The sequence below is a fragment of the Muscardinus avellanarius genome (genome assembly GCF_963383645.1).
Source record: "Muscardinus avellanarius genome assembly, chromosome: 1".
Taxonomy (NCBI): domain Eukaryota; kingdom Metazoa; phylum Chordata; class Mammalia; order Rodentia; family Gliridae; genus Muscardinus; species Muscardinus avellanarius.
The window spans coordinates 58,508,030-58,532,584 of NC_137786.1; the positions used below are offsets into that span (position 1 = coordinate 58,508,030).

The 24,555-nt window shown below is 44.6% G+C and overlaps 1 protein-coding gene across 1 annotated transcript in view; it reads left to right on the forward strand.

The window, feature by feature from the left end:
* The window catches only part of NAIP (NLR family apoptosis inhibitory protein), a gene marked incomplete at both ends in the record, with an annotated part of 43,278 nt that overhangs the window by 12,977 nt on the left and 5,746 nt on the right, over window positions 1–24,555 (forward strand). The window contains 8 exons of the mRNA XM_080704043.1: window positions 932–983; window positions 6,043–6,162; window positions 8,440–8,539; window positions 9,623–9,701; window positions 13,067–13,124; window positions 14,397–16,508; window positions 20,639–20,806; window positions 24,234–24,386. Coding sequence (XP_080560169.1) covers window positions 932–983; window positions 6,043–6,162; window positions 8,440–8,539; window positions 9,623–9,701; window positions 13,067–13,124; window positions 14,397–16,508; window positions 20,639–20,806; window positions 24,234–24,386 — 2,842 coding nt within the window. The remainder of the gene's footprint in view (window positions 1–931; window positions 984–6,042; window positions 6,163–8,439; window positions 8,540–9,622; window positions 9,702–13,066; window positions 13,125–14,396; window positions 16,509–20,638; window positions 20,807–24,233; window positions 24,387–24,555) is intronic.

A 24,555-nucleotide genomic window follows, 5' to 3' on the forward strand; every position in this document is an offset into this window, starting at 1 on the left:
TCTCTCTTTTTTTTTCAGTACTGGAGATGGAACCCAGGGGCATTCTACCTCCAACCTACACCTCCATCCCTATTTTTTTTTTTTTTTTTTTTTTTTTTGATGGTACTGGGGTTCCTGGAAGCCCTTCTACCTCCGGGCTACACTCCCAGACCTATTTTATATTTTTGAAACAGGGTCTCTTAAGCCAGCTGGCTTTGAACCTGTGCGATCCTCCTGTCTCCGCCTCCCAAGCACAGAGATTACAAGCATGCGCCACCACGCCCGACTTCCATCCCTATTTTTTATTCTTTATTTTTTGAAACAGCGTCTCACTGAGGGTGTCCTCGAACTGTGAACCTCCTGTCTCAGCCTCCCAAAGCTGGGATTACATGCGCCACCATACCCTGCTCCATAAAACCCTTCTGAATTTAGCTTTCTTCCCGTGTCTCTTACTTTCTACACTGTTGGTATCTAAATGCAGTTTTCTTTCAAGCTGGGTTTCTTGAACAAGTGACCCTGAGAAGATTTCCTGTTTGGTATAAGTAAACATTTTGCTGCTGTTAAATGTTGTGCTAAAAACATCTCCAAACCAGACATGCCAAGTGGTACACACCTGTGATCTCAGTCCTTGGGAGGCTTAAGACTGGAGGATTGCAGGTTCGAGGCCAGACTCAGTGACTCATCAAGACCCTGTTTCAAAATAAAAAAATAAAAAGGGCTAAGGGTATAGCTTAGAGGTAGAATACCCCTGGGTTCAATCTCCAGTACCACACCAAAAAACTCCAGCATTAATAAAATCACAAAGGAATATTTTTCCAAAATTCTATTTAATGAGACTCTTCATTCTATTTAATGAGACTCTTCATTCTGTGGAGGAAATTCTTCAGTTCTTTCTCACAAATAAGTGTATATATAAGTTAAACAATCAATAATATGAATTTATTTTTCTCAGGGAGCACATTTTATGAATTCCTGGGTCCAAAGAGAATTACCTATGGCATCAGGTAAAAACTCATACTTTCAAAGTCTTTGCTTGCTTGTATCTCCTTTTGCTTTTTTTCTTTGTCTTTTTTTTTTTTTTTTTTTTGCGGGTCTGGGGATGGAACTCAGGGGCATTTGACCTCCGAGCTACACCCCCTGTCCTATTTTTTATTCTTTATTTTGAAACCGGGTCTCACTGAGTTGCAGAGGGCCTCACTTAGTAGCTGAGGCTGTCCGCGAACGGCGATCCTCTGGTCTCAGCCTCCCGAATGCTGGGATTACAAGCGTGCGCCACCACGCCCGGCTCTTTGTCTTTTTTTTACCCTTTCATTTTTCTCCTAATTTTATTGCATTCTAACTCCCTTTAAAAATCATAGGTCAGGCGTGGTGGCGCAGGCTTGTAATTTCAGCATTTGGGAGGCGGAGATTGGAGGATCTCGGTTTGCAGACAGCCTCAGCTACTTAGTGAGGCTCCTTGCAACTCAGTAAAAGCCTGTTTCAAAAATAAAGAATTAGCTGGATGTGGTGGCGCACGCTTGTAATCCCAGGGAGGACAGCCTCACTACTTCGTGAGGCTCTTTGCAACTCAGTGAGACCCTGCTTCAAAATAAAGAATAAAAATATAGGGCTGGGGGTGTAGCTCAAAGGTAGAATGCCCCCTGGATTCCATCACTAGTATCACACACACAAAAAAATGAATGCATGAATAAAAGAAAAAAAGAAAAAGAAAGAGAGAGAGAGAGAGAGAGAGAGAGAGAGAGAGAGAGAAAGAAAAAAGAAAGAAAGGAAGGAAGGAAGAAAGAAAGAAAGAAAGAAAGAAAGAAAGAAAGAAAGAAAGAAAGAAAAATATTAGAGCTGGGAGTGTCACTCAGAGGTCAAACACCACTGGGTTCAATTCCCAGTACCTCAAAAAAAATCATTTTTATCATTTTTATAAGAAATTTCTGCTCTTGTGGAGTGACTTGGCGTTTAGTAAAGAAGAGTTGTAGGAGAGTGCTCCCTACAGCATGATTTTAGAGACAAGGGAAGACTCCAGAAATAGAATATGCAAGTGCTTCATTTAATCTGCAGCTGATGGCGCAGGCCAGCCATTTCCTGGACTTTGGGCCCCGAACAAAAGCATTACAACTTTTTTATACAGTTGGTCACCTTACTAGGGAAGGAAGGGAAGACATGAAATACATGACACCTAGCAGAAGCAGGATACAGAAGCAGAAAGTGTTTGTTACTTGAATCTCTCTCTCTCTCTCTCTCTCTCTCTCTCTCTCTCTCTCTCTCTCATGGGGCAGATGTACTCTGGCTGGGCTGATGCTTCCTATTTGTGTTTAGAGAACACCCTTGCCTGTTCTGTCTCCCGGTAAACAACAGGGTGGGACTGGTCCCACTGATCTGCAAACACTCCGATTTCCCTTTCCGCTGTGTGTCTTTGTCAGGACAGTCAGCTTGCTGACAGATCGGGAGGGAGCAAGGCTCTTCTAATTTTCCCTAGCTAAGTCTAGATTTGTAACTGCTAATATTTCCAGGGCTCTGACTGTTCTTTCCCATATCAGAAGAGCACAAGGAGCCGGGAATGGTGGCGCACACTTGTAATCCCAGCATTTGGGAGGCTGAGACAGGAGGATCCGGGTTTGCAGACAGCCTCAGCTACCTAGTGAGGCCTTTGCAACTCAATGAGATCCTGTTCCAAAATAAAGAATAAAAAATAGGGCTGGGCCGGGCGTGGTGGTGCACACTTGTAATCCCCAACTTGAGAGGCAGAGACAGGAGGATCTGCGCAGGTTTGTAGTCAGCCTTGCTGGCTTAAGAGATCCTATTTCCAAATAAAAAAATTTAAAATAAGTCTAGGAGTGTAGCCCGGAGATAGAAGGGTTTCCAGGAACCCCAGTACCACACACACACACACACACACACAGGTCTGGGAGTGCTGCTTGGAGGTAGAATGGCCCTGGAGGTAGAATGGCCCTGGGTTCCATCCCCAGTACCAAAACAAACAAACAAACAAACAAACAAACAAACAAAAAGAGCACAAGGAAATATGGTAGGGTAGTTCCTTAACTGGCACTTGCCTTAAAACAACTAAAATTTCTGAATAAAATGTTTGGGAAGAGCTGGGCATGGTGACACACACCTGTAATCCCAGTACTGGGGAATACTTGAGCTTGGAGGCCAGCCTCTACAAATAGCAAGACTCTCAGCAACCTAGCAAGACCCTGTTTCAAAACAATAAAAATCTGGGGTTATAGCTCTGAGGCAGAATGTTCCTGCGTTCAATTCCCAATGCCACACACACAAAAAATGTTTGGAAAGCATTCTGTTTACGTGATGGGTGAATACTAGTGATAAAACCTGGGGGAATTCTATCTACAAGCTACACCCCAGCCCTTTCTATTGTTTGGAGTCAGAATCTCACTAGGTTGCTTCAGAGCCTTGCTAAATTGAGCAGGCTGGTCTTGAACCTGTGATCCTCCTGTCTCAGCCTCCCAAGTACTGGGATTACAATTGTGTACCACCACAGCTGCACAGCTGGCTTTCTCCTTCAATTGTTTTCTTTTTTCTTTTTCTCTTTCTTTCTATTATTATTATTGTGTGTGTGTGTGTGTGTGTGTGTGTGTGTGTGTGTGGGTGTGGGTCTGGGGATGGAACCCCGTGGCATTCGACCTCTGAGCTATACCCCCTGCCCTATTTTTTATTCTTTTTTTAAATTTATTTTTATTGGTGCATTGTAATCATATATCACATTGGAATACAAGACTTGAGAGGATATACAAGAACACATCATCCAATTAGCCCTCATCCAGCCCCCATCCCATTCCCTCCCCCTCCCTCAATCCCATGCTTGTTTGGTAATTAACTTTGATACATATGTTTATGTACCTCCTGCTTTTTAAAGAGGCTCCATCCTCCCCTATTCTATACCCTCTGATTGGTCACCTTAATTGCTTCACTATAGGGCCCTTTCTATAGCTCGACCACTTCCTGTTGCCCGTTTCCTCCTAGTTATTGCTGATTAGGGGAAGGACCTGGTTTTAATTTTCTGCGATATTCTCTGTGCATGCCGCGTTGCAAATACCGATCCCACTCTTGATGGCCCCAGTTGTGGCCTGGCTACCTGGTGGACTGATCCAGACCTCGCTGGCTCAAGCAAGCGGCCTTGCCTCATGGGAGGCCCCAATTCTGGTCTCGCTGGCCCCGACACTGGCCTAACCCCTGAGCTGGCTCCGATCCCGGCCTCAAAGGCCCCAGCACTGGCCTTCCTCACGGCAGGCTCCGATGCTAGCCGATAGCCCCAGTATCAGCCTAACCCCTCAGCAGGCTCGGATACAGGCCTCGGAGGCCTCATAGCGGCCTTGGAAGGCTCTGATGCTGGTCGCTGGCCCCGGCACTGGCCTAACCCCTCGGCAGGCTCCGATCCCAGCCTCCGAGACCCCAGCACCAGCCTAACCCCTCGGCAGGCTCCCATCCCGGCCTTGGAGGCCTCAATAGCGGCCTTGCCTCACGGAAGGCTCCGATGCCAGCCGTTGGCCCCGGCACCGGCCTAACCCCTCGGCAGGCTCTGATCCTGGCTTTGGAGGCCCGAGTAGCAGCCTTGCCTCATGGCTGGCTCCGATGCTGGTCTTTGGCTCCGGTACCGGCCTAACCCCTCAGCAGGCTCTGATCCCAGCCTCAGAGGCCTCAGCACCGGCCTTGCCTCACGGCAGGCTCCGATCCCCGCCACGCTGGCCCCAGCACTGGCCTAACCACTCGGCAGGCTCCGATCCCAGCCTCAGAGGCTCCAGCATTGGACTTGCCTCACGACAGGCTCCAATCCCAGCTTTGCTGTGTCTGTCGCCAGCCTCACCCCTCGGCAGGCTCTAATCCGAGCACCCTCTTCGCCCAACCGTTTGTCCCACGTTCTCGAGGGTGCATGGTGGTAGCATTCTGCCTCTGGTGGCATTACTTCAAAGGTTCCAGGTGTAATGCATCAGATCTCTGCCTCCCCTGAGTACTGGCCCCTGCCATTGCCACTGCCTCCACCATTTCAAATCTTTCCTAAGCTCTTTTTCCACTCTGAATGTTGTCCAGTGTTCCTAAGCATGCGCGAAGGTAGCATTTGACCTTTGGTGTAATTTCTCCAAAAAAAATAAATAAATAAGGTTGGTAGGCTCCGATTTCTGCTTCTCCTGAATACAAGTCTCCACCACCAACGCGGAGACTGCTTCCAGCACCGCCTTTCTCCTTGGTCTCCGCTAAAGTCTCTCTCCTTACAGGTGATGTCCAAGATTCTTAACAATGTAGAGAAGAAGCAGTCCTCCTTAGTGGGGAATTTTTCCAATAATTCCAGTTCATTTGAATAAGTTTTGTCTGCATCTCCAGTATCCTGGCATCTGCCACGGCCTCCTTGACCACTCTCCGATATTTTCCTTTTTTCTTTTTCTTTTCCTTTTTTACAGGGTCATTCCAGGGGGAAAGGGGGTCGCCGAGGGGTGCCCTGCCAGCGCCTGCCCACCCGCCCAGGGTCAGGGCCAGGGGCCCGGACCACAGGGTCCTTCTGGGTAGGCAGGGGGTCGCCTAGGGGTGCCTCACCAGCACCTGCCCACCCGCCCAGGGTCAGGGTCAGAGGCCCAGACCACAGGGTCCTTCCGGGTGGAAAGGGGGTCGCCGAATTTATTTTGAAACAGTGTCTCACTAAATTATTGAGGCTGTTCGCGAACCACTATCCTCCTGTCTCAGCTTCCCAAATGCTGGGATTACAATTGTGCTCCACCATGCCCAGCTCACCTTCAATTTTTTTAAAGCAAACTCAGTGTATCAGATCATCCTGTCTGTAAATGTGAAGGAATAAGTTGAACTTCACACTATCAGAGCTTGTTGGAAGGTCGGGAATGATGGTGCATACTTGTAATCCCTGAGCTTGGGAAGCGAAGACAGGAGGATTGCGTGGGTTCAAAGCCAGCCTCGCTGGCTTAGAGACCCTGTTTCCAAATAAAATATAAAATAGGTCTGGGAGTGTAGCCCGGAGGTAGAAGGGTTCCATCCTCAGTACCACCAAAAAAGAAAAAAAAATCAAAGCTCTTTAGTTTTACCCTCTGCCTTTTATTTAAGCTTATGGCAATGACAGCATCTTTGCTACTGAAGAGCTACGGCTGGACACGTTTAAGACCTGGCCCCACGACTGCCCTTTGGGAACCACAGCGCTGGCCAGAGCTGGTTTCTTCTATACAGGTGAGTCACTGGTTTGTGCCTACTTGCTTTTTTGACCATTTAAATGCCACATAGACTAAGGATCTGCGGAATTTCTTCCAAACAAACTTGCTTACTGGGAGGTCATGTAGGTATCTCGAGTACAACCAAGCAGCTCAGAGGAGGGTGTAAAGTTGAAATTGAGTCAGGGGTTGGAAAGGAAAGGAAAGGAGTGTGAAACGAGGCCCCTTTTATTAAATGTCTGTCGCTCCCAGATGAGGTCTGTGGACCGATATTGGGGGAGCAAGGTTATCGGTCCGCAGAGTCGCACTCGAGAGAGGAAGTGAGGATATTTACGTAGCTGGGGTCTTGGGGTGGGGTTAGCAAGGTGGGAGAATGCCAGTCCTCTCGCGATATCTGGAGTCTGCCCCTTGACATCTGGAGTTTGCCCCACCTCCACTTCTGGCTTCCGGGGCTCCACCTCCTGTTCCAGCTGCAGGGTCCCGTAAGGGCAGGGGGAAGGGACCCAACCTATCAGAGGGATGCAGCTGTCACATTTCTAACAGATGTATTTCATTGGCACAAAAAATCTTTGTGTGTGTGTGTGGTGCTGGGGATGGAACCCAGGGGCATTCTACCACAGAGCTACACCCCCAGCTCTGTTTTTTATTCTATTTTGAAACAGGGTCTCACTGACTTGCAAAGGGCCTCACTAAGTAGTAGCTGAGGTTGTTCGTGAACCATGATCCTCCTGTCTCAGCTTCCCACATGCTGGGATTATAACTGTGCTCCACCACGCCCGGCTGGCACAAAAAAATCTTAATGCCTCGAAACCGCAAACCTTTGGAGAGAGAGCATCTGCCTCTTCTCCCCACTCCCCTGCTGTGTCTTCCTCAAGGCCCCTCTGCCAGTCTGCTCACCCTCTTTCAAACCCAGTTGTTTGGCCTTTGCAGGGCTCTGCGGGCTCTAGGACCTCATTATTCACACAGGGAGGCTTCTCCTGGCCTCAGCTCTGCAGCACCTGCAGGAAGCCAGGGGTGGAAGGAAGACTGGCTGCTTTGTTTCCGTGTACTCATTTTATTTTTCAGATCCAAATACTGATTTTCCTCCAAAGAAATATAGTCTCATAGGAAACTTGGTTCTATTTATCTACAGTAGAAAAAAACGTGGCAATAATGTCATACGAGGCAACTGATTCTGCATGAACTCACTTGCATAAGGGTTCCTAGGTTTGCTCATGATTTTTCCCTAAGCTCCAAATACATTCTTTTTTATGCATTCACTAAATAAATAAAAGTTAGGTGTGGTCATGCACACCAATAATCCCAGTACTTGGGAGGCTGAGTCAGGAAGAGTACAGGTTTGAGGCCAGCCTTAGCAATTTAGCAAGACCCTTAGCAACTTAGACCCTGTTTGAAAATAAAAAATAAAAAGTGCTAGGGGAGCTAGGGGTGGTGACACACTTGTAATCCTAGTACTTAGAAGGCTAAGACAGAAGGTCACAGATTCTTGGCCAGGCTCAGCTACTTAGTGAGGCCTTCCGTAACTTAGTGAGACCCTTTTTCAAAATAAAGAATAAAAGATAGGTCTGGAGGTATAGTGCACAGATAGAATGCCCTTGGGTTCAATCCCCAGTACCACACAGACACACAAAAAAAGTGCTGGGGGCATAGCTCAGAGGTAGAGTACCCCTGGGTACAATCCCCAGTACAAAAATAAATAAATACTGATTGCCTAAGAAGTGCTAGGCAAGCCGGGCGTGGTGGCGCACACTTGTAATCCCCGCGCTTGGGAGGCAGAGACAGGAGGATCGCGCAGGTTCGAAGCCAGCCGCGCACGCTGGTTTAGGAGACCCTGTTTCCAAAATGAAAATGTAAAAAATAGGTCTGGGAGTGTAGCCCGGAGGTAGAAGGGCTTCCAGGAACCCCAGTACCACCAAAAAAAAAAAAAAAAAAAAAAAAAAAAGAAGTGCTAGGCATTCTTCTTAGTTCATGACATTCATTAGTGAACAAAACAAACAGAAATCTTTTCCCTTCTGTAGCTTCAATTCCAGATTTGTTGTATATTTCTGTTGCTAGAGTGAGGCAGGGAGAAGATGTTCACTGAGGACATGGCGCATAGGATTCGGTGACTATCCCACTGGATCACCCCATTGTGATCAGGAGCTATACATAGAAAACACCTCACTGGTGACCCAGCTCATGACTCACAAAATCCCACTGGAGGTGCACACAGGGTTTCACTAGTAAAGGTCTGGTCGTTATTATCTGCGGGCCGTTGATGAATGCACATGATCCTGACTGGTTTCCCTTCTCGTAGGTGTAAAAGACATTGTCCAGTGTTTTTGTTGTGGAGGATGTTTGGAGAACTGGAAGGAAGGCGATGACCCATTAGAAGACCACACCAAACATTTTCCCAAGTAAGCAGAATGCATGTTGTGTCTGTGGCTTTGAGCTTAACAAGTTTCCCTTTATTTCCCCCTTTCTATATCTGCAGATTAAATTTTAATCTACTTCTCTGATTCAGACATATTATCATTTTATTATAGCTGTCACTTTATCTAACAGATATAGTTCATTGGCACAAAAATTGATTTATTTCCCCCCGTACATCTTTTCTCTTCTTTCTTTCTCTCTCTCCCTTCTTTCTTTCTTTCTCTCTCTCCTTTCTTTCTTTCTCTCCTCCTCCTCCTCCTCCTCCTCCTCCTCCTCCTCCTCCTCCTCCTCCTCCTTCTTCTTCTTCTTCTGCAGGTCTGGGGATGGTTCGATCTCTGAGCTACACTCCTGCCCTATTTTTTATTCTTTCTTTCTTTCTTTCTTTCTTTCTTTCTTTCTTTCTTTCTTTCTTTCTTTCTTTATTGGTGGTACTAGGGTTCCTGGAAGCCCTTCTACCTCCGGGCTACACTCCCAGACCAATTTTTACATTTTTTTATTTGGAAACAGGGTCTCCTAAGCCAGTGCGCGCAGCTGGCTTCGAACCTGCGCAACCCTCCTGTCTCTGCCTCCCAAGCGCAGGGATTACAAGCGTGCGCCACCACGCCCGGCTTATTCTTTATTTTGAAACCGGATCTCACTGTAGAGGGCCTCACTAAGTAGCTGAGGCTGTCTGCAAACCACGATCCTCCGGTCTCAGTCTCCTGAATGCTGGGATTACAAGTGTGCGCCTGGCTCCTTCCTTCCTTCCTTCCTTCCTTCCTTCCTTCCTTCCTTCCTTCCTTCCTTCCTTTTTTTTTTTTTTTTGTGGTACTGGTGATGGAACCCAGGGACATTCTACCACTGAGTTACATCCCCAGACCTATTTTTTTATCCTTCATTTTGAAACAGAGGGCCTCACTAAGTAGATGAGGCTGGCTGTGAATCTGCAATCCTCCTGTCTCAGCCTCCCAATTACTGAGATTATAAGCGTGTGCCACTATGCCCGACTTTAACAGTATTTTTAAGATATGTAATGCAAATGTTTAATTGCATGCCACTGTTTTGTAACTTATACCTTTTATGTTTAGTTGTTTATTTCTCCAGTATATTAAGTCCTCTGCAGAAGAGATTCCAGGCCTCCAAAGTGGTGAACCCCCTGCTGCCAAGGTAAGGAGCATCATACTCTATTTCCAGCAGGATGGGGTTGTGTGACTGGAACCTGCTGTGAACAGGAGTTGCTCATTATAAATAAGTAAATAAATTCCATCATGTGCGAGGTGTGGATGAGGCACCACAATAAGCCAGGAAGACACAACCCCTGGCTTCATGAAGTGGATACTCAGTCTCTTTTACTTTGGGGCCTGAACTTGTTTAGAGCTGATCAGCCTCCAGGCTACAGGGATCCCATTTATGACCATCACTGGATGAGAGGCCTGACTCTTCTTCCTATTTGGCCTTTTTCAGGGCTGGGGAAGGTATGTTTCTTTTTTAACTGGGAATTGAACCCAGAGGGCATTCTACCTCTGAGCTACACCCCAGCCCCCCTTTTTTGTGGTACCCAAGGGCATTTTACCTCTGACACCTCCAGCCCTATTTTTTTATTCTTTCTAATTTGGAAACAGGGTTTCACTCACTTGCAAAGGGCCTCACTTAGTAGTGAAACGGGGGGTTTCTTCTGAGCCCCCAAGATGAAGCGGGGGGTTTCTTGAGAAGAAACCCAGTGTTTCATCAAAGATGAAACAGAGTTTCTTGAGAAGAAACTCAGCATATCCTTACCGGGTTCTTGTCTGTGGTGAGCGAAGAATGACACCCGCAGACCGCAGGAAGGGGAGTAAATGGTTTATTGGAAGCAGCAGGGAATAGGGAAAAGTGGCCAAACACCCCAAAGGGGCTGTCGCAACTCTGGAGTCCAGCAGCTGCCTTCAGATCAATACTTGAGAGTAGCCCAAGCTGAATGCCTTCAGTTGCAAACTGCTTTCTCCCAGAGTCCACACAATCTGCCAGAAAAGAGGTGCAGATCACCCCTAGGGGCCCTGGTCGGCCTTAATGTCCAGCAGAGGCTTTCAGGTTAGCCTGGGCCACGTGGCCGCCAATTGCACTCCACCTTCTCTCAAGGCTAAGGCGACCTGCGAGAGAGAGAAAAGCTCCCCAAAGGGGAGGGGTTCCCCGAGAGGGAAAAAACATCTTGGTGGCTTTGCTAGGGGTTTTATAGATGTCTGCATGTCCTCTGTTGGTTGTGGTGAGTTTGGGATTCGGGGAATTCTGGGAAGCAGCTCTCAGAATTTGCATGTCCTCTGAAGAGTCTCCTTTCAGTAGGAGTGCCAGACTTGCTCTAGTGATGTCTCCTGGGTTTGTTGATTAGTAACCAGATGGCTTTGTGAAGCTTTGGTCCTTCTTATCTCTGAACTTTGGCCCCTCGCCCCTCTTCCCTATCTGCCTATTTGCTTTCTGTCTCCTCAGTAGCTGAGGCTGTCTGTGAACTGTGATCCTCAGGTCTCAGCCTCCCGAATGCTGGGATTATAAGTGTGCGCCACCACGCCTGGCTGGTTTTTTTTTGTTTGTTTGTTTTGTTTTGTTTTGTTTTTTCATTTTGACATAGGATCTCGCTAGGTTGCTGAGTCTCACTAAATTGCTGAGGCTGGTTTCAAATCTGTAATCCTCCTGCTCCTGTCTCAATCTCCAAAGTACTGGAACGACAGGCATGCACTTACATGCCCGGCTAACCCCTGCTCTTTTTTTTTTGTTGTTGTTGTTTTGATTTTGTTTTTGTGGTACTGGGGTGGAACCCAGGGACTTTTCTACCTCTGGGCTATACTCCCAGACCTATTTTATATTTTATTTGGAAACAGGATCTCAGTAAGTTGCTGAGAGCCTCACTAAGTAGCTGAGGCTGGCTTCAAACCTGTGCGATCCCCCTGTCTCAGCCTCCCAAGTACAGGGATTACAAGCATGCGCCACCATGCCTGGCTAACCCCTGCTCTTTAAATTTTTTATTTTTATTTTTATTTTTTATTTTTTGCTGGGCGTGGTGGCACAGGCTTGTAATCCCCACACTTGGGAGGCAGAGACAGGAGGATCGCGCTGGTTCAAAGCCAGCCTCGCTGGCTTAAAAGACCCCGTTTCCAAATTTTAAAAATATATAAAATAAGTCTGGGAGTGTATCCCGGAGGTAGAAGGGTTTCCAGGAACCCTAGTATCACCAAAAAAATTTTTTTTAATTTAAAATTTTAAAATTTAAAATTAAAAAAATTTTTTGAAACAAGGTCTCAAGTTTCTGAAGGTCTTTCTAAATTGTTAACGATAAGGCCGGGCGTGGTGGCGCACGCTTGTAATCCCCACACTTGGGAGGCGGAGACAGGAGGATCGCGCTGGTTCAGAGCCAACCACGCTGGCTTAAGAGACCCTGTTTCCAAATAAAAAGTTAAAAATAGGTCTGGGAGTGTAGCCCGTGGGAGTGCATCCCAGAGGTAGAAGGGCTTCCAGGAACCCCAGTACCACCAAAAAAAAATAAATAAATAAAAATAAATAAATAAATAAATAAATTGTTGAGGATGACCTTGAACCTACTGTGATCCTCCTGTCTCAGTGTCTTAAGTCCTAAAATTTCAGGAATGTGCCACCATGCTCAGCTGGGAATATATGTTTCTATAAGAAAATCAAATACTCAACAAAAATCATAAACCCAGGTAATAGGCTGACCCCTTTTTACTTTGTGATATAAGCCAACTTTCGATTTGATACACACCTAGCTCAGGTGTAGCTCGGAGGTAGAGTGCCCCTGGGTTGCATCGCCAGTACATAAAAGAAAAGAAAAAAGAAAAGGAAAAAATGGGTAAACATAAACAGACCAGTAAAATATATTATGCCCCTGAGTCCCATCTCAGTACTGCAAAAAATAAACAAATAAATAAAAATAGGCCAAGGGGTATTGCTCAGAAGTAGAGTGTCTCTGGATTCCATTCCCAGTATCACACCACACACACACACACACACACACACACACACATAAATTATAGGTGGGTGTGTTGGTGCACAGCTGTAACCTCAGTGCTTGGGAAGTTGAGACAGGAGCATCACAAGTTTGAAGCCTCAGCATTTTAGTGAGACCCTCAGCAATTTATCAAGACTCTGTGACACAAACCCCCATCGGTATTCATCCTCTCATCTCTGTGTCATGGCTGCCAGGAGGTGAGCAGCTTTGCCACACCTTTCTGCCCAAATGTTTCTGCCCTGGAGCTAATTGGCCATGAACTTAAATCTCTAAAGCCACAAACCAAAATGAATTTTTCTTCCTCTCAGTTGTTTTTCTCAGGTATTTTGTTCCAGCAATGGAAAGCTGACTAAAACAATGATGTGGGAACACACTCTTGCAGATATTTGCAGATTACTTTTTATTTGGAGCATATCTTTCTTCAATCAGCAGAAATATTTGACGGTGGGCTGTGTTTGAAAATGTTTGGTCCTCAATGATAATACGATGGCCCACTCTCTTGTGCAAATTTTTATTTAATAAAGGATTTTCTTTTTCAAAGGAAACCACATCTGAGAGCAATCTTGAGGATTCAGTAGCAGTCAATTCTACAGTGTCAGGTAAGACACTGTAGAATGGAAGTAGCATGGTGATGCACACCTGTGATCCCAGTACTTAAGTGGTTGAGACAGGAGGATTGCAGGTTCGAGGACGGCCTAAGCAGCGAGAGGCCCTCAGCAATTTAGGGAGACACTGTTTCAAATTAAAAAACAGCCGGGCCTGTTGGCACACACTTGTAATCCCAGCATTTGGGAGGCTGAGACAGGAGGATGGCAATTCGCGGTCAGCCTCAGCTACTTAGTGAGGACCTTTGCAACTTAATGAGACCCTGTTTCAAAATAAAAAATAAAGAATAAAAATAGAGTTGGGGCTATAGTTTAGAGGTGGAATACCCCTGGGTTCATCTGCAGTACTGCAAAAAAATTAATTAATTAAAAAAATAGCTGGGCATGGTGGAGCACACTTGTAATCCCAGCATTCGGGAAGCGGAGACCGGAGGATCATGGTTTGCAGACAGCCTCAGCTACTTAGCAAGACCCCTTGCAACTCAGTGAGACCCTGTTTCAAACTATATAAAGAGCCAGGCTTGGTGGCGTACGCTTGTAATCCCAGCACTTGAGAGGCTGAGACAGGAGGATCACACAGGTTCGAAGCCAGCCTCAGCTACTTAGTGAGGCTCTCAGCAACTTAGTTAGATCCTGTTTCCAAATAAAATATAAAATAGGTCTGAGGCCGGGCGTGGTAGCGCACGCTTGTAATCCTCGCTCTTGGGAGGCAGAGACAGGAGGATCGCGCAGGTTCGAAGCCAGCTGCGCGCTGGCTTAGGAGACCCTGTTTCCAAATAAAAATGTAAAAATAGGTCTAGGAGTGTAGCCCAGAGGTAGAAGGGCTTCCAGGAACCCCAGTACCACCAAAAATAAATAAATAAATAAATAAATAAATAAATAAATAAATAAAATAGGTCTGAGTATGGTATAGCCTGGAGGTAGAAAAGCCCCTGGGTTTCATCCCCAGTACCAAAAAAAAAAAAAAAAAAAAAAAAAAAGACACCAAGCAGCAATTTGAAACTCTCTCCTGAGAATTTCAAATGGGCGATTAAGGGATTCCATGGTGATGTCTAGCTCCCCATGCATAGTAGGGTCCTCGGGCACATTCTCTCTTCATTCTGATTTTGTGGAAAGAGCCGGGAGAGGATCCCAAAGTGGGAGTTGTGGATGGCTGCGACCGCATCTAATCCCTCCATAGTCGCAGTCATCAAGCAGAATCGCGTAGTGAAAAGGTTGAGAGAAGGTGACAGACTCCCAGCCGTGTCCCTCTTCTTGTCCCCACAGAGGCGGCACAGGGCGAAGGCCAGTGGCTGCGACAGGGAAAGTGTCTGAGCGAGCAGTTGAGAGCGGTCTACACCAGTGCTGGTTTCCGCCACATGTCCCTGCTGGAGCTCTCCTCCAGCCAGGCCCCTGACCTCTTGCTGGGCTGCGATCTGTCCATCACTTCAAAGCACATCGGCAACCCCGCGCACGAGCCTCTGGTGCTCCCTGAGATCCTCGCCGGCTTGAATTCTGTTATGTGTGTGGAGGGCGAAGCCGGCAGCGGAAAGACGGTCCTGCTGAAGAAAATCGCTTTTCTCTGGGCAACGGGATGCTGTCCCTTGCTGAACAGGTTCCAACTGGTCTTCTACCTCTCTCTGAGTTCTGCCAGCCTGGACCAAGGGCTGGCCGACATCATTGGTGACCAACTCCTCAAAACAGAAGGAACCGTTACTGAAATGAGCTTGAGCAACATCACCCGGCAGCTAAAGAATCAGGTGTTATTCCTCTTGGATGACTACAAAGAAATGTGCTCAGTCCCCCGTGTCCTAGAAAAGCTGATTAAAAAAAACCATACATCTCGGACCTGCGTGCTGATGGCCATCCGTACAAACAGGGCCAGGGACATCCGCCGATACCTAGACACGGTTCTAGAGATCGAAGCATTTCCCTTTTTTAATACCATCTACATATTACGGAGGCTCTTTGCATACAACATAACCCGTCTGCAAAAGTTTATGGTTTACTTTGGAATGAATCGAGGCTTGGAGGAAATTCAGAAGACTCCCCTCTTTGTGGCAGCAATCTGCGCTAGTTGGCTGCAGCGTCCTTTTGACCAGTCCTGTGACCACGTGGCAGTTTTCCAGTCCTATATGGAATGTCTTTTCTTAAAGCACAAACCCGCCACAGAAGGTTTCAGAGCTGCTGTGTTGTCCTGTGGTGAGCTGGCCCTGAAAGGGTTTTTTTCGTCTTGCTTTGAGTTTAGTGGGGAGGACCTCGCAGAAGCAGGGGTCGATGAAGAGAAAGACGAAACCATGTACTTAATGAGCAAGTTCACGGCCCAGAGACTGAGGCCAGTCTATCAGTTTTTAAATAGGGAGTTTCAGGAATTTCTTGCCGGGATTAGACTGACTGAACTCTTGGATTCAGACAGGCAGGGGGATCAAGATTTGGGACTTTCTTATTTGAGACAAATAAACTCCTCCATGATGGCTATCTACCCCTATAGCAATTTTCTGAACTATGTGTCCAGTTGTCCTTCAACAAAGGCAGGGCCAAAAATTGTATCTCATTTGCTTCATCTGGTGGATAATAGTGAGTCACTGGAGAGTGTATCTGAAAATGACGACTACCTGAAGCATCATCCGGAAATTTCACTAAGAATGCAAATATTTAGGGCACTGTGGCAAATGTCCCCAGGAGATTACTTTTTACTGGTTTCAAATTATCTGCTGGATCTTGCCCTAAAAATTGCTTATAAAAGCAACACTGTTGCTGCATGTTCCCCATGTATTTTGGAATTCTTACAAGGGAGAACATTAACTTGGGATGTGCTTCAGTTACAGTTCTTTTCTGACCACCCAGAAAGCCTGTTATTGTTGAGGAGTGTCCAGGTCCGCATAAAAGGAAATAAATTCAAACCTAGACCAGATGTCTCAATCATGGAAAGATGTTTAGACAAATCACAGGCACCAACTATAGATCAGGAGTATGCTTCTGCTTTTGAATCTGTGCATGTATGGGACCAGGATGTAGCTGAAAAGGAGAAGGACATGAGGAGCTATTTTGACATCCAACACAGGAAACTACCAAACATCAGTGCCGGCTATTGGAAACTGTCTCCCAAGCAGCACAAGATTCCCCTGCTGGAAGTCCACGTGACTGGGATGGACGCCGTGGACCAGGAGATGCTCATTGTTCTGATGGAAGCTTTCTCAGCTTCACAGCACATTGAGCTCCATTTGGACAACAGCAGTGGCTTTACTGAAAGCATTCGCCCGGTTCTGGAGCTGAATAAGGCATCTGTCACCAAGCTCTCTGTTCACCAATTTGAACTCAGTGTCCCGGAGCAGGAGCTGCTTCTCACCCTGCCTTCCCTGGAGTCTCTTGACATCTCAGAAACAAGCCAGTTACAAGGTATACCTGAATATATATTTTGGATAACCATTCTGATGTGACATTTTATTATTCTCTCTCTCCCTCCCTCTCTCTCTTTCTCTCTTTCTCCCCTCTTCCTCTCCCCCTCCCTCCCTCATCCCTCTCTCTCATTCTCTCTCCCTTTCTTTCTTTTTTTTTTTTTTTGATACTGAGGATAGAACCCAGAGGCATTATACCTCTGAGCTACACCCATCCCTTTTATATTTATTTATTTATTTTTGGTGGTACTGGGGGTGGAACCCAGAGGCATTCTGCCTCTGGGCTATACTCCCAGACTTATTTTTATATTTTATTTGGAAACAGAGTCTCACTAAGTTGCTGAGAGCCTCACTAAGTAGCTGAGGGTGGCTTCGAACCTGTGTGATCCTCCTATCTCAGCCTCCCAAGTGCGGGGATTATAAGCATGCGCCACCACACCTGGCTTTTATTTTATTTTATTTTATTTTATTTTATTTTATATTTTGAAACGGTCTCACCAAATTGTTGCTGAAGCTGGTCTTGAACAATCCTCCTTTCTCAGCCTGCCAAATACTGATAACACAGGTATATACCACCATGCCCAGCCTTATTTTCTCATTCTGAATTTTTTTTTTTTTTTTGGCAGTACTTGGGATGGAACCCAAGGGCATTCTACCTTCTAGCTACACCCCCAGCCCTATATTTTATTCTGAAATAGGGTCTTACTGAGTTGTAAAGGGCCTCACTAAGTAGCTGAAGCTGACCGCGAACCACAATTCTATCTCAACCTCCCAAATGCTGGGATTACAAACGTGCGCCACCATGCCCGGCTCTCTCTTTCTCAATTTAAAGTGGATGAAAACCTCTGAAGAAATGAGACCATAAGTGTTCCTTCTTATAATGAATATAAAATAAGTTTTCACTCATTTTTTAGATCAGTAGTATAAACTAATGAAAGGCCCCTGAATTAAGTAGAGTAGTTTCAAAATAACTTAGGTAGCCGGGTGTGGTGGCACACGTTTGTAATCCCCGCGCTTGGGAGGCTGAGACAGGAGGATCACACAGGTTCATAAGCCAGCCTCTCTGGCTTAAGAGACCCTGTTTCCAAATAAAATATAAAATAGGTCTGGGAGAGTAGCCCGGAGGTAGAAGGGTTCCATCCCCAGTACCACCAAAATAAATAAATAAATAAATAAATAAATAAATAAATAAATAAATAAATAAAATAACAGGTAAAAGTAATAAATTATTAATATCAACATTTAACTAAGAAAGACTCTTTGTAAAGAAACACGAGTTGTTATTAACTAGTGATCTATACACAAGGTTATACCTGAAAATTACCCTCACCTGGCCAGGCATGGTGGCATAAACTTGTAATAGCAGTACTCGGGAGGCTGAGACTGGAGGATGGAAGTTCGCAGACAACCTCAGCTACTACTTTGTGAGGTCCTCTGCAACTTAGTGAGAACCTTTTTCAAAATAAAAAATAAAAAATAGGGCTGGGGATGTAGCTTGGAGATAGAATGCCCCTGGGTTCCATTCCCAGTACGGCAAAAAAAAAAAAAAAAAAAAAAAAAAAGCTACAAGATGGGCATACTTGTAATCCCAGCATTTGGAAGGCTGAGACAGGAGGATCCAGGTCTGCAGCCAGCCTCAGCTACTCAGTGAGGCACTCCACAACTTAGTGAGATCTGTTTCAAAATAAAGAATAAAAGCCGGGCCTGGTGGCACACACTTGTAATCCCAGCGCTTGGGAGTCTGAGACAGGAGGATCGCACAGGTTCGAGGCCAGCCTCAGCTACTGAGTGAGGCTCTCAGCAACTTAGTGAGACCCTGTTTCCAAATAAAGTATAAAATAAATCTGGGAGTACAGCCAGAGGGAGGAAAGCCCCTGGGTTCTACCCCAGTACCACACACACACACAAAAAAAAAAGAATAAAAATAGAGCTGGGGGTGTAGCTCAGAGGTAGAATGCCCCTGGGTTCCATCCCCAGTACCACAAAAAAATAAAAATAAGAAAAACAAAAACCAGTAACTCCTCCCTCCCAGCAGTCCCTGGTAATTCTTTTTTTTTTTTTTTGGTATTGGAGATTGAACCCAGGGGCACTTTACCACCACTAAGTTATATCCCCAACTCTTTTTCTTTTTTTCCTTTTCGTACAGTTCTTATTAAATTTCCCAGGCTGGCTGCAAACCTGTCATCCTCCGGTCTCACCTTCTGGAGTATCTGGGATTATAGGTGTTTGGCACCACGCCCAGCCCCTTCCTTCCTTTGTATAGTTGAATAATTTTCAGTTGCATGTATTTTGTTTACCCATTCCTCCATTGAAGATACTTTGGTTGTTTTCTTCTTATGGTTACTGTGAGTAATTCTGCAATGGACAATGATGTTAAATATCTGTCTAAAAGCTGGGCGTGGTGGTGCACGCTTGTAATCCCAGCATTTGGGAGGCTGAGACAGGAGGATCGTGGTTTGCGGACAGCCTCAGCTACTTAGTGAGGCCCTTTGCAACTCAGTGAGACCCTGTTTCAAAATAAAGAATAAAAATAGGGCTGGAAGTGTAGCTCAGAGATAGGATGCCCCTGGGTTCCATCCCCATAACTGAAAAAAAAAAAAAAATCTGAGTCCTTGTTTAGAATTATTTGAGGTATAGACCCAGGAGGAGACTTGCTGTTTCATATGGTGATTCTATGTTTAACTCTTTTTTTTATGAATTTACAAACTATTTTCTTTGTTAACCGCATTCTTTTGTATTCCAACCAGCAATATACAAGGATTCCAATTTCTCCTCATTCTCGTCAACCTTAGTTTGTCTTTTCTTTTGTCTTGATTATCATAAAGCCATTCTAGCAGGTGTGCAGTACGGCCTCATTGTGGTTTTGATTTGCAGTTTCCTAAAGACTGAGTGATGCTGAGCATCTTTTCACAAATTCATGAAGACTGTACATCTTTTTAGAAAATTTTCTACTAAGGCTCTTTGAAAAAAAAAATATATATGTATATATATATATTTTTTTCAGTACTGAGGATGGAACCCAGGGCTACTCTACCTCCGAGCTACATCCCAGCCCTAATTTTTATTTTTTATTCTTTATTTTGTAACAGGGTCTCACTTAGTTGCAGAGGGCCTCACTAAGTAGCTGAGGCTGTCCGCAAATCAGGATCCTCCAGTCTCAGCCTCTGAATGCTGGGATTACAAGTGTGCGCCACCACGCCCGGCTAAATTTTTAATTTTGACGAGGTCAAATTTTTCTTCTTCTTTCCTCCTCCTCCTCCTCCTCCTTCTTCTTCTTCCTGGTGCTTTTGATGTCATATCTAAGAATTTATAGGCAAATCCAAGATTATGAAGCTTTATCCCTATATTGTCTTCAAGGAGTTATGTGATTTTAGCTCTTGTATTTAAGTCATTGATCATTGATCCCTTTTAATTTTTTTTCTTTTTTTTTTTTGGTGGTGCTAGTGATAGAAACCAGGGCCTAACACATGCTAGTCAATTGCTCTACCATTGAACTAACCCCCAGCCTTTGAGGTTTTTTTTTTTTTTTTTTTTTTTTTTTTAATGAGGATTGAACCCAGGAGGCATTCTACCACTGATCTGCACACCCAGCCCTATTTTATTTTTTATTTTGAAACAGGGTCTCACTAATTGCTGAGGCTGGTACTGATATTATATGGGCGTGCTCCATCACGCCCAGCTCCTGCTTATTTTTGTGAGCACAGAGAGTGACCCAGAGCTTTCCACATAGTACATCATCAATAAATAATGCAGGCAGCGTCGGGCGTGGTGGTGCACGCTTGTTAATCCCCGCCCTTGGGAGACGGAGACAGGAGGATAGCGCAAGTTCGAGCCAGCAGCTCTGAGCTTAAGAGACCCTGTTTCCAAATAAAAATATATATAAAAAAATAGGTCTGGGAGTGTAGTCTGGAGGTAGAAGGGCTTCCAGCAACCCTAGTACTACCAAAAAAAAATTTTTTTTTTTTTGCAGGCAGCAATAACTTCATATCTGTACTTTCTGGAAAAAAAATTCTTAGTATCTGACAGGTTTTCATTTGAAAGTGTGAAAATAGTCAATAAATCAAAATGTCAGTCTTTACATTTCTACTTGTAACTCTTTATCTTAATAAAAGACTGTGTGCTGCTTTTCAGACAAAATCTTTTCTAACTTGGACAAGTTCCTATGTCTGAAAGAACTGTCTGTGAAACTGGATGGCAAATTCAGCGCATTTTCAGTCATTCCTGAAGAATTCCCAAACCTCTACCAAATGGGGAAATTATCGATCCAAACTTCAGCTGAGCATGATCCTTCCAAACTAGGTAAGGGGAGGGATTTGATTTACTTGTTTTTGCATTGTTTGAAAAAGCTACTTAGCCAATAACATATTTAAGAGTCAAGACTTCAGCCAGGCATGGTGGTGCATGTTTGTAATCCCAGTATTGGGAGGCTACAATGAGGAGCGCTCGTTTGAGCCAGCCTCTGACTCTTAGAGGCCGTCCACAACTTACTGAGACTCTGTTTCAAAATATAAAAAAATAGGGCTGGGGTATAGCTCAAGAGGTAGAATGCCCCTCAGTTCAATCCCCAGTACAAAAATAAATAAATAAATAAATAAATAAATAAATAAATAAATAAATAAATAAAAAACAGTTAAAACTTCTGTGGGCCTCATGGCATAACTTATACACCCATGGTAAATTGTGGAAATAGCACTCTTTCTCATTAAGAAAGTGAAGGGCTGTTTGTAACTACTGAGCCTTTCTTATATGCTAGGAACTGTTCTAAGCACTTCACAAATGTTAACTCTATCTTAGCAGGACATGGTGGTGTATGCTTTTTTTTTTTTTTTTTGGTGGTGTGGAACCCAGAGCCTTTCTACCTCCGGGCTGTACTCCCAGACTATTTTATATTTTGGGTCTCACTAAGTTGCTGAGAGCCTCACTAAGTAGCTGAGGCTGGCTTCGAACCTGTGCGATCCTCCTGTCTCAGCCTCCCAAGCAAGGGGATTACGAGTGTGTGCCACCACGCCCGGCTCTGGGGCATGCTTTTAAACCTAGTACTTGGAAGGCTGAGACTGGAAGATCGAGGTTCACAGACAGCCTCAGCTACTTAGTGAGGTACTCCACAATTAGTGAGACCTTGTTTCAAAAATAAAGATTTTTAAAAATAGGGCTGGGGATGTAGTTCATAGGTAGAATACCCTTGGCTTCTATCTCCACAAAAGTACTGAAAAAAAAATAAGTCCCTGATCCTATAGAGTGGATACAAAGATTGAGTTAATTTTTATTGCCAATTTACAGTTGGGGAAATTGAATTATAAAGAAGTTAAGTAGTTTGCTCCAGTTCATTCAGCTTAAAAAAAAATTCAGATTCAAACAGAAATTTTGACTCTAAAGTGTGAGCTCTTAACCCGATATACTGCCTCTCCAAAAGAGTTTGTAGAGTTCTTTCTTTCTTTCTTTTTTTCTTTTTTTTTCAGGTCTGGGGATGAACCCAGAGGCATTTGACCTCCGAGCTACATGCCCTGCCCTAGTTTTTATTCTTTATTTTGAAACAGGGTCTCACTGAGTTGCGGAGGGCCTCGCTAAATAGCTGAGGCTGTCCGCGAACTGCGATCCTCTGGTCTCAGCCTCCCGAATGTTGGGATTACAAGCGTGCACCACCACGCCCGGCTGTAGAGTTCTTTCATTTTGCTTTTAAATTGTTCTTACATTGTAGCTTACAGATGTGCCAGCTCTGGTCGGTAGAAATCGCAGGCTTTTCCTGTTTCATACCATCCTATCTCACAGTGGATGGACAAGTTCTGCACCACTGCAGCCTTCCTTTGAAAAATGCGTCATTAGCAAAATGACTAAGGACCATCCATTCCTTAATTTAGTAAACACTGAACACTAAAGACTACAGGGATAAAACTCTATATGGAACTGACATGCTGAGTTGCATGTAAAAAATGTCAGTGATGTTGAAGCTGGGAGTGGTAATTTTCTCATATTTCTCAGTAATTTCTGTTTCAAATTTACATTTTCCTTAAGAGCTATTTTGGGGGGGGTAACTGGAGACTGAACCCAAGGGCATTCATTCTACCTCCAAGTTATACTCCCAGTCCTTTTTTTTTTTTTTTTTTTTTTTTTTTTGCGGTACTGGTAATGGAACCCAGGGACATTCTACCTCTGAGCTGCACCCCCAGCCCTATTTTTTATTCTTTTTCTGTGTGTGTGTGTGTGTGGTACTGGGAGTGGTACTCAAGGGCTTTTCTACCTCCAGGCTATACTCCCAGACATATTTTATACTTTATTTGGAAACAGGGTCTCACGAAGTTGCTGAGAGCCTCACTAAGTAGCTGAGACTGGCTTCGAACCTGTGTGATCCTCCTGTCTCAGCCTCCCAAAGCGCTAGGATTGCAAGTGTGCGCCACCATGCCCAGCTTTATTCTTTATTTTAAAACAGGGTCAAGCTGGACGTGGTGGCACATGCTTGTAATCCCAGCGCTTGGGAGGCTGAGACAGGAGGATCACAAAGGTTTGAAGCCAGCCTCAGGTACTTAGTGAGGCTCTCAGCAATTTAGTTCAAATAAAGTTTAAAAAATAGGTCTGGGAGTACAGCTCGGAGGTAGAAAAGCCCCTGGGTTCCACCCCTAGTACTACCAAAACATAAAAAATAAAAAAACAAAACAAAACAGGGTCTCACTGAGTTGCAAAGGGCATTACTAAGTAGCCGAGGCTGTCCGCAAACCATGATCCTCTGGTCTCAGCCTCCCAAATGCTGGGATTAGAAGCATGCACCACCACGCTCGGCCTCCCAGCTCTTTTTTATTATTTATTTATTTATTTGTTTGTTTGTTTGTTTGTTTGGTGGTACTGGGGGTGGAACCCAGAGGCGTTCTACCTCCGGGCTATACTCCCAGACCAATATATACATACATACATATATATATATATATATATATATATATATATTTTTTTTTTTTTTTTTTTTTTTTTTTTTTTTAAACAGGGTCTCACTAAGTTGCTGAAAGCCTCACTAAGTAGCTGAGGCTGGCTTGGAACCCGTGTGATCCTCCTGTCTCAACTTCCCAAACCCAGGGATTACAAGTGTGCGCCACCACACCCGGCTTTTTTATTTTTTAATTTGAAATAGGGTTTTGCTAAGTTTAGCTGAGGCTGGTCTCGAAGCTGTGATTCTCCTGTCTCAGCCTCCCAAATCCTGGGATTAAAGGCATCTACTAGCTTGTACATTGCATTTATACGATTAAGAATATTGTGCAAATAAATGGGGATTGGGCTTGAATGGGAAGGGGTTAATGTACTCAGGATGGCTGTTACAGTAGAGTCAGCTGGGTTTGCTGGAGCTTGTGAGAGGCAAGTCAGGGAGACCCCAAGCTTTTGGCCTCAGCTACCAGAGGATGGAGGTGCCAGGGGCTGAGGTATGGAAGGCTGTGGGGAGCAGCACAGTTCAACAATGTAGTGAAACTCTCAGCAAATTAGTGAGACCCTGTCTCAAATTAAAAAATAAAATAAGGATGGGGATGTAACTCAGAGGTAGAATGCCCCTGGGTTCAATCCTCAGTGCCAAAACATAGAAAAAAAAAAAAAGGAACATGAGCCCAAAACAGCCTGATTCTTAGATTATCACATCATGGTGCCTTGTTTTAGATCAGTACTGTTAGAACAAAAAATAATTTACAAGGCTATTTTGATAGAAACTTGTAGTCTTTTCTAATTTCTGAAAATCTTTGATATTCTACAGTCCAATTGATTCAGAATTCTCCAAACCTTCATGTTTTCCATCTGAAATGTAAATTCCTTTCGGATTTTGAGTCTCTCATGACTATACTTGCTTCCTGCAAAAAACTCGAAGAAATTAAATTTTCTGGATCATTTTTTAAAGCTGCCCCATTTGGTAAGAACTATAATCTTAAATTTCTGGTTTAAGATGCCTCTGTGGACAAAGTCATATAGGGCACATTAAAAACAGCTGGCATTTTAAGATGCAGTTAGTGTCAAGAAATTAAACTATTATATTTGACACTTGACCTTGAATGAACTTCTCAAATAATAAAATGTATTTG